Source organism: Furipterus horrens, unplaced genomic scaffold, assembly GCF_987537825.1.
Source record: "Furipterus horrens unplaced genomic scaffold, mFurHor1.1.pri manual_scaffold_1, whole genome shotgun sequence".
NCBI lineage: Eukaryota > Metazoa > Chordata > Mammalia > Chiroptera > Furipteridae > Furipterus > Furipterus horrens.
Window position 1 is genome coordinate 2904899 of NW_028327171.1, and position 10169 is coordinate 2915067.

A 10169-nucleotide genomic window follows, 5' to 3' on the forward strand; every position below is an offset into this window, starting at 1 on the left:
TGAGGAGAGTGTCCGTCACCTCCCCAAAGGCTCAGATGGACCGGGGTCTCCCTGATTTATGTTGGCCCTGCAGGCATGTTTTAACGGACCTCTGTCTCCTGCACGGAATAGGCTTCCGCGGGTTCTCTTTGGCTTCCCTCTTCTCTTCCAGGAGCAAGGTACAGGCATCTGAACTTGGCTGGTGTAGCTGTGAACCAAATGATATAAATGCAAATTAGAATCATGCAGAGAACTCCTCCGCACCCTGCCAATGAGTCAGGGTCACCTGTGAAGTGGGTCTGTCCACAGGGCTCACGATGCAGTCAGAATGGTCTCAGGGACACAGGGACAGCTCAGGGGAGCCGGTTACTATCAGCATCATTACTGAGGATAATTGACATGTTTTCTGACCGCTCAGGCCTCGGGGAAGTTGGGGGTCTTATGCATCCGAGCTGTTTCAGGACACATGTGCGGGTCTCATCGCTGCCTCATTGTAACAGCAAAAGCTTGGAAACCATCTAGAAATGTCCACTGAGAGAGCCGGTTAAAGGCGGTGTGGATCCGCACAACGAGAACCCATCCGAGCATTAAAGTGAAGGAGGCAGGTGTGTAGCTACGAAGGAACAAATAAGGAACGATCTCCAATGTATTGCTGCGTAGGAAAAAAATAAACTCGATGCAGATTGCTGTGTGCTGAGTGTCGCATTCCATTCGTACATAGAAGCTGGGTGTTCCTGTATAAACCTAGACCGTCCCTGCAAGGAGACCCAGGAACCCTTTCACTGCCTCTGAGCCTCGTCCCTCTAAATGATTTATTTTCTTTCTATGTGTCTATTACCTATTCAAAGGCAAGTCTAATATTTTGAGTTTGCAAGAAACATTACCAGCTAAGTCTTTGCGGGGACTCAGCCGTCTCTGTGCTGGTGTGTTTGAAATCCCAGCTTTCCGGCATCTTATATCCGACCCCTAGACTTGGTCTGCGCCTCCGGTTTGCATCTCCTGTAGGAATGGTCGCCTTTGGTAGAGAAATAACTGCCTGCAGGTGTGATGGAGACGGCACCTGCGGTTGCCTAGGCTCTTAAACCAAAAAAAAAAAAAAAGGAGTCCTTTGAATTCAGAGCTGCGCGCTCCCTTTGAGTGGCTTGATGCGAAAGCCAGCCCACCTGGTCCCTCCGAGCGCGCGCTCCGCGAGCCACCTGGAGGCGGAGCCGCTGGGACTCGGATTCCCCCGCCGAGAGGCTCCGTGGTTCCTATGGGTGCTCTGCCCCCCGGTGGCGACAGGTTGCTATAACAACCGCCCCGCCCCCACCCCGCTCTCCCACCCCGCGGAGGGGCTCGACAGGGACTCCCGGGGAAGCCGGCCCACGGGCCTTCCATAGCAGGCGCTGATGAGACGGCCACGTTCACAGGACCGAGCCGCACGTTATTTTTAGCGCGACGGCGGAATGCGGATTTTACACGCGCGCATACGCAAAAAGCACCGGAATATTTGTACATGCATGACGAGGGGCTTAATGAGGGTTACTGGTGTTTCGAACGCCACGTTCTGACATCGCCCCGGTAACCGACAGCCGCGGCCCGGAACCACAGCGCGAGCGTCCCAGCGGCCGGCCTCGGTTTAGACCGGGGGCGCGCTCAGGCGCCTCTCTGTGCCTTCCGCAGCCACGGGCTCCAGAGCGTCCGTCCTCGGGGCCACCGCGGGCCAACGTGACCGAGTCTCGCTCGCCACACAGACAAACATTTAGAAGAGGGTCAGCACACTTCTGTTGTTTTTGTTTTTCTTTAAAGGGCCAGATTGTCCATACTTTCAGATTTGTGATTCCTACGACCTCTGTCACAAGACTTTAACGGTGCCTTTGTCACATGAATGCGGCGCTGACAGTGTGTCAGTGAATGTGATTGTTTCAATAAAACTTCCTTTATAAAAGTAGATGGAAGGCCAGATTTGGCCTGGGGGCCGTAGCTGGCCAAACTCTGGCAGACAATACTTGTCCCTGTTTCTAAAGCCCAGTGGCACGGCCCTGGCTGGCCCCGCGCTGTTCTGTGGCACGGGCGTGCCGTCCCGCGGAGCTCCGTGCCGTGCGGCAGGGGACAGGCACAGAGGAGGGGTGCTGTTCGCTCAGTCGGCGTGTCCATTGCGAGTCTGTTCCCGATTCAGTATGCCAGACCTCTGGTGCCCCAGAAAACGTCCAACCTTGGGGAGCTGGGAGGGGGGTGACGCACTGCCTGCCGCTGTGCTGTTGAGGCCCCCCAGTCTTTGACCCAAGACATGAGCTCGAACAACCCGGCCATTCCCCCAGAGCTTCCTCCCTGCCCGGCCACATCAAAGCGCCCGGATCCTCCACCCCTGCGCAGCGTCTCCCAAGAAGCCTGTGAACGCGGAGCCCAGAGAAACACGTCTGTGCCTCGTTCCTCCCTGGCCCTGAGCAGGCCTCCCCCTCCTTCCCGTGGACTCGATGGCGTGATGGTGCCTTTCTTTCTCCCTTTTCCCTTTTCTCTCCCTGCAGAGTCAGCCCTTGCGCGCACGCCCTCCGCCTCTCCCCGGTTCCCACATTCCTAGCTGGGAGGGGTTCCGTCCTGCCCACGCATGGGCACTTGCTTCAGATAGCTGGCGCTTTAGGGTTTTTCTCTTCATTTGTTTGCCATGAGTATCCAAAGGCCGCCCCTGGAAGTGAGGCAGCAGGAGGCTGCCCGTCGTGCGCGGCACACGGCCTTGGTACGGCTGCTGACCGCTAGGGAGAAGCCGCCCTGGGTCCCTTCACACTCAGCCCCAAAGGAGCAACCTGGCTCCCGACGTCCAGCCTCAGGCAGCCTGCATGAGGACTCGCTAGTATTTTATTTTTTATTTGATATAGTTAGTATGCAGTGGTCTATTAGTTATACCAGTTTCCGGTGTATGCAGTGAAGACCTCTGCTCACAAACATCGCACCTGGATTCACAGCAGCAGCTTCCACTTGGTGAGAACAGGGATCCGACCACGCACCGAGTGCCTGGTCCGGGTCTGGTATTGTTCTAAACTGTTGGCCCAAAATTACTGTAGCAGGACGAACGCCCACCCGGAATATCAAATGTGGCCTTATTTGGAGATAGAGGCGTTGCTGATGTAATTGTGGTAAGGGTCTGTAAATGAGATCCTCCCGGATCAGCGTGGGCCCCAGACCTGATGACTGGTGTTCCTGTAAGAGGAAGACAAGACACAGCCAGAGGAAAGGCCCCGTGAGGACCAAAGCAGAGACGGGAGGGATGCAGCCGCAAGCCAAGGACACCTGGAGCCACCAGAAACTGAATGAGGCAGGAAGGACCCCCGCCAAAGCCCTGTCCTCGACACTTAGATTTTGGACTTCTGGCTTCCAGAACTGTGAGAGAATAAATCTTTGCTGTTTCAAGCCACCAGTCTTATGGTGGCCACAAGAAACTCACTGACGTCTCACTCAAAAGCTGTGTTTAAAGAGCCCCCTGGGAAGCTGGGTTCTTCTTATGGGTCTCCTGGGTTTTCCCAGACACATCCTCCATCCTCCACATGACCTTCAGGTCTCGTCCTGGGCGGAGCCTTCCTGACGTGGGTGAGCGCAGCCCCAGCTCGCCTCCTGCCCTGTGTCTTTGAGACTGAGACAGGCGCCCGACCGTGGGGATCGTCACTGTGAGAGACAGGGGAGCGGGGGAGCAGGCCGGGTGGTGGGGGACAGGGCCCAGCCCCCGTTCACCAGCAGCCTCCCCACCGCTCCTCGCTGTGATGAGACCTGAAGGGGACACACAGCGTCTTATTACCCAAACTAGCGGCGCCCCTTAGGGAACTCGGTTTGGATTTTTCACCATGTACAAGGTGAGAGCGCCCGCTGCCTGTCCTCTCCCCACCGCGTTCCTGCAAGGCCGTTGGAAGGCACCAAGCTACCCCGCTGAGTCCCCCGATGCGCTGCTTGGTCCCCAGTGCTGGGCGGCCCGCGGTGGCTGCGCCGCAGGATGGTCCCATCCGGGGGCCAGGCCGCGAGGACGTCCGCACTCAGGGGCAGGGGCGGAAAGTGCAGACAGAGGGGGGGGGCTCCTGCGGGCAGCCACGGCCCTGCTCCGGGGCCAATGAGACAAACCAGCCACGTGGGCCTCAGCTGCCCAGGGTGGGTGCTGCGTGCGGGGCCATCACGTCACCCAGACTGGGACTCCGCCCTCCCCGAGGAGGAGGGGTCCCAGCACCTTCCCGAGACTTCCGAGCCAGGTGAGGGCAGCCTGAAGCAGCGTCTCTTGGTGTGGCTGGGCCCCATGGGGCCCCTGGCCCGCACCACACAGGGACAGTCCTGCCAGAGGTCCCACGGCTCCTGCCACCAGGCGGGGCAGTCCTTCCGATGCAGGCTCCCCGCTCTGACGTGGCTTCCTGTCCGCTGCGGCCTGGGGCTGGTCGTGGGCTGGCTTTTCTCCCTGAAGCCAGCGCACACATCAGTGCCCCTGGGGCGGAATTCAGCGCAAGGTCCTATTTGGTTCGGCCACACAATTTTTAAAAATGGAACTAGCTGCCAGTATTTAAAAATCAGGAGATTCCAAACAGACATCTGGATTTCCAGTTTATTTTAAAACCCACAGGTTCATCCGGAAAGTGCACACGTGGCCGGTGGGAAATGCGTTCCGCGGCGTGGGAGGGGCTCCACGGTCCACCGCTGGCTCCGTGGGGCTTGGCCCCCCGTTTTCTGTGGCACAGGGGCCACTGCGGAGGTTAGCTGCCCACCGGCAACCTGACGCCCTGGCTCCCGAGGCCCCGGGGCTGTCCCATGAGAGGCCCCCAGGAGCCTCTTTCTAAAAGGGCCACGGCGGGGAGAACACACAGCACAGGTCATGATAAAGGGCTTTTGTTGTTCCCGAAGACCTGAGTAACCCTCCAAAGGCGCGTCTGCCCAGCCACTGGACACGTAAGACGCTGCACATTGAATAGTGACTGAGAGCCTCTGTCACGGAGCTCGGCTCGGTCGCTGGGTGGAGCGAGCCGTCTGTGTGGGTGAAACCAGACCTTAAATTCGGCAACGAGGATTAGGGAACGTGCGGCTTGCGAGAGGTCTGGGGAGTGAGCCGAGCAGCTAGCTGGTCCCCCGAGGACAGGGAGGAGTCTCGAGGAAGCAGGAGGGCAGGGGGCGTGAACTGGTGGCGAGGAACCAGTTCTATGTCTGGAACTTCACAGCTGGTGGGACACGGTGCCTCAGTGGTGGTCACTCTGGTCGCTCCACCTGAGGTCCCAGCCTGCCTTTCCTTCAATGCGGACGAGACATGCTCGTCTACAGCAGGGAGCCACCAGGGGCTGTGAGATGCTCGCAGTCAAGTGTGCTTTCAGGGGCCCACGAACCCCCAGGATGGTGGTAAAATGTCCTACATGAGTGTTTTGGGGGATACGGGGGATTGTAAGCTTTCACTAGGTTTTCAAAGGGCTCTATGCCCCCAAGAGTCACCTCTCTCAAGGACTCAGTCATCCAGGCTCTGCCCCAAAGGGCCCAGCCAAGGGCCCCCAAGCTCACCCAGAGGCGTCACTGTCCATCACAGGGACCCAGGACTGGGGGCAGACAGGGACGGGTCTGTGCACTTGAGGACAGCCACCAACGCTGTGGGATGGCTGCGAACAGTCACGCTTGATTTAAATGTCCTGCTCTCTTCAGGTGGGCGCACTCACGCTGCCACGGCAGCTGGAGGGGGGCGGGACCCACCGCATACCTGCTCTGCGACTCTCAGGTCGGGTCATGCCAACGAGGCTTCCTTCTGTCCCCGTGAGCCACCCTCCTGGCCCCACCCACCTGCACCCCAGTCCCTTTCCTGTCCTTTGTCTGCAAGGGGATCTTCTGTTCTGTGAGGAGCAGGAGGGCAAAGGAAAGCAGCTGTCTTGGGGGGAGGGGGCTAGAGGCACTGCGTGAGTTTCCCATGGCTGCCATAACAGAGAGTCCCAAGCTACGTGGCCTGAACACACAGAAACTCATTGTCCCACAGTTCTGGAGGCCAAAAGTCTGAAGTCAAGGCGTCACGGGGCTGTGCTTCCTCTGTCACCTGCAGGGGACACCCCTCCTCGCCTCTTCCAGCTTCTGGTGCTGGCTGTCACCTCGGCGTCCCTTGGCTTGTGGCTATGTAACTCCCGTCTCTGCCTCTGTGGCCACATGGGGTTTTCCCATGTGTCTGTGTGCTAATCCCCTTCTTCTTTGAAAGGACATCTGTCATATTGGGTCGGAGTCGACCCCAAGGGCCTCATCTTACCTTGATGACATCTGCAAAGACCCTGTTTCCAAATAAGGTCACATTTGCAGGTACCCAGGACGCGAACAAATATTTTAGAAGGACACAGTTCAACCGCAATGGACACATGAGCTCAAAAGGCCCTGCCACCTCAGTCCTGTGTGTTGCCATGTATCCACACCCTTCCCATCCTCTGGGCTCCTGTGGGGGGTGGGGGTAGCTTCCCTCCTGCCATGATAACTGAGCACCTTCTGCTTGGTATACATTCTGGAGTGGGGATTTTTTCCTCCTGCATCTTAGTCCCGTAAGGCAGGTATATTCGTTATAATATCCATTCTGCTGCTTTAACCTGAATCAAAATAACAGTGGCTTAAGGAAGATTGGAGTTAGTTTCTTTTTCCTATAAAGTCTAAACTGGTGGCTGCCCAGAAAGGTCGGGAGACCCTGCCTCGTGATGGTGCCCAGGGACCCAGATGCTGCCATCTGTGAATACACTGTCCCTTTCCAGAGCCAACGCTGGCCCACCACCCCAACATGTCCCAGCCACTGGGAAGTGGGAAAGGAAAGTAGAGGACACATCCTTTCCTTTTCAAGAATCACTCAGAAACTGCCCTCATGACTCCCACTTCCACTGGCCCAAACTTCATCACATGACCTGCTAGCTGCAAGGGAGTCTGGGGAATACAGCTCTTATTCTCCAAGGCCACAATCTCAGGGGACAGATCCTGGGGACAGCTAGAACATGATCTTAGAGAAATAGTGTTATGAATCCACCCCTCACCTTAAAGTAGCAAAAAAACTGAGTCTATATAGTAAAGAGTAAAAGAGAGCACTGGATTAGAAAAGTCACGTTGTCCCATAGACTTGACCCGGTTTTAACCGGTCAGAGGGTCAGGGCGAAGGCCGCGTGTCGGGAAGGCACGCGCGGGGCTGTTCCCCAGCCAGCTGGTTCTCAATGACGTAGCAGGCCCTGCAGCTCTCCAGCACCCGGGCCCGGACGTACACCTTGTCTTTCTGCTGCCAGGCGTCCGACTCGATGTACACGTTGAAGGGGTCGTGGGAGTGCTCCAGCTTCTTGGAGCGGATGTAGCTGAGCATGATGCCCAGGGTGAAGAAGCCGAAGAAGCCGAGCACTATGAGGATGTAGAGCGCCTCCATCCCGCCGTTGCTGCCCCAGGGGAGCCGCCGGGCCAGGCCCGACGTGTTGCCACCCTGCGGGGCGGTCCCCTGCCACAGCGTGGTCAGGAGGGGTGTCACAGCCGTGGCGTTAGACAGGGCCATCCTGGACGTCAGGGTTCCACGGCGGGACAGGGAACTTTCCTGGCAAACTACAAGAAAAGTGCAACCTGAAATCAGAAAGGATGCCTTGGCCCAGACCCACATGCCACACACAGACACGCGCGCCATTTTTAAAACTCCGGGTGAGCGGGTGCCTTGGCACACTCCCCGGGCCACGCTGGGGCCGCCCTGGCTCTGCACAATCGACCCATCAATTGGAAACCGGTTCCCTTTTATTCCCGTGTACAAGTCCCACCCCCTCCCTGCACAGGTGACGACCAGAATGAGCTCCTTTAACAGACACACTTTGTTGTACGTGTGCATTCTGGTTCCTGTGCTAAGGACCACATCGTGTCCCTCCCCGCACTTCATACGTAGAAGCCCTTACCCCTAATGTGACTGTACCCAGAGACAGGGTCTTCAGGTCATTGAGGCTAAATGAGGCCCTAAGGGCAGGGGTCCTGACCCATTGGGATGGGGGCTTGACAAGAGGAGGAAGGGACAGCTGTGTCCCTTGCCATGTCAGGACACAGAAGGCAGCCGTCTGCAGGCCAGGAGAGAAACCAAACTACCGGACCTTGACCTTGGACTTTTAGCCTCCAAAACGGTGAGGAAAGGAATGTCTCCCGCCTGCGGCCTGCGCCCGAGCAGACTAACGTGCCACGTGAATGGTATCGGGGTGCATAGCTCCCTGCCCCCCCTTTTCCTCCTCAGCACTGTGGCTTTCAGGCCCCCTCTGTTCTAAGCCGACCTGCATCCCTGTCCTTCCCTGTCGCACAGGACCCACGGCGGGTACCAGCTGCTTCTCTGTGCCTAACCCCCAGAGCTGGTCACTCCTGTGCCACCAAGGCCACACACACGGGGCGACAAAGCCTCCTGGGGACCTGGGAAACCACACGCTCTGCGCAGCTGGCGCCTGGCGGTCTGTGCGACGGGCCAGCCCGAGGTGCTGCCGGGCCTCCCGGGGGGATTCCACCAGGGACCGTCATTTGAGTGGAAAGCCTACCCTGCCACATGGTGGCCTTGGGGACGGTTCTGTGACGTTTCACACTGACCTCCCGCTAAGGGGCCAGTGTCCCAGCTCAGGCTGTGTTTGTCTGCACTGCCCCGCGCCCCACGGCTGCGTGAGTCCTGTAGAAGGTGACAGTGTCCCCGTCACTTGCCTCTGGATGTCACGCCCCTGAATACCCAGATAACAGGCCTGGGAGTTGTAAACGCTGTCTCTTCGACACCCTCACCTGGGTGGTCTCGCAGCCCCCGAGAAGCTAAAACAGGTTTTTTCTTGTTTGTTTGAGGAAATTCTGGTTTCCACCCGCACTTCCTGCTGAGGAACAAACCCCCCAGGGCCAGCTGGTGAGCCCACACTCCAAACTGAGCCCCGAGGGGCCCCCGAGAGCGGGCCAGACGCACGCGGTCCTCCCTACTTGTCAGGACCCTCCAAGCAGGCGAGTTAAACCCCCGGGGGGGCTATCGGGACTAAGGGGGAGGGGGCCTTGGGGGCACAGTGTCAGGCTGTGCGAGACCAGTGCCCACGTACACGGTGTGCGTGGTCGTGAGAGGGGGGTATGCGTTTTTGGTGTGTGGTTGTGTGTGGCTGAGGCGCGGTCCTGTCTTTTCCCCTTTGGAAAGCGAGGAGAGGGACCGCTGACGTCTGGGCTGCGGCTCACCCACCAGGCACCGGTGGCTGGCAGCGTGTGGCACGCAGCGTGCACAGTGTCCCACGTGTGAGGGCCTGGCTTTCCACCTTGTCAAGCAGCAGTAGCCCAGCAATTTGGGGGTTTGGGCCTTGGGGTTTGGCTCCCCTGCAACGGATCACTGTGGCTCTCTTCCTTACCTTGTGGCCTTTCCTGACACCTCGGGGCTTCTGAGTCTGTGTCCAGAGATCGGCCAGGGGGTTCAACTGCAAGAGACTCTTACACAAAACCAGCATTTCGCCCCATTGTAACTGGGGGTGGCAGGAATCGCTGGGTAACTTTCTTTTTCCTTAGAAGCTTCGATGTAGAGCTGCAGGCCTGCTGGAAATCACTTAAGATCTCCACACATGATGTCTAATATTTTCTTTTCAAATGACTGGAAACCACTTACGAACGCATAAACCCTGCCCATAAAACAGACAGGCCTCGAGTTGATAGTACTTTTCTTCCAAAAACCTACAGTGACCACCATTGGGAAGTACTCCTGCCACCAAATGCTGCCAAGCGTCCCCAGCGCGTCCTCGCCCCGCGCGCAGCATTCCGGCAGCCCCGGCAAAGGCGCGCGGGATCAGGGCCCGCAGCCAGTTCAGAGGAAGGTCCGCGGCGGATGCGTTTGGTGAGCCCACGAGAAGACCTGTCACGGAAAACCAGATGGACTCTCCTGTGGCTTTCTGCCTTGTCAGAGGCTCTGCACTTCAGTCACCTTGTAGAACAGCAGAGGGCTGGCTCCGGCCCCGCGGTTTCTGACCCAGGAGGTCTGGGGCCTGAGAATTTGCATTTCCAACAGGTGCCCAGGTGCTGCTCCCACTGGGGACCCCACGTGGGGACTATTAGCATCACCTGGGAGCTTTAAAAATACCGACGCCTGAATGTTACCTCCAAAGACGGTGCTTGTCCTCAGAGTCAGGGTTCCTGTCTGGCACTGAGAATTTTCTTTTTAACATTCATCTGAGGATACGCTTATTGATTTTAGAAAGAGAGAAAAGCTTCAATGTGAGGGCGGATCATCGATCCATTGCCTC

General features: G+C 57.8%; 1 protein-coding gene across 1 annotated transcript; it reads right to left on the reverse strand.

Moving 5' to 3' along the window:
• Positions 1 to 5238: 5238 nt before the first annotated feature.
• Positions 5239 to 9760, reverse strand: KCNE1 (potassium voltage-gated channel subfamily E regulatory subunit 1). Its single transcript, XM_090271565.1, has 2 exons — positions 9288 to 9760; positions 5239 to 7503 (listed from the first exon to the last, which is right to left on the reverse strand). The coding sequence occupies exon 2, from the start codon at positions 7454 to 7456 to the stop codon at positions 7067 to 7069; it is 390 nt and encodes a 129-aa protein (XP_090127691.1). The 5' UTR covers positions 7457 to 7503; positions 9288 to 9760; the 3' UTR covers positions 5239 to 7066.
• Positions 9761 to 10169: the final 409 nt, after the last annotated feature.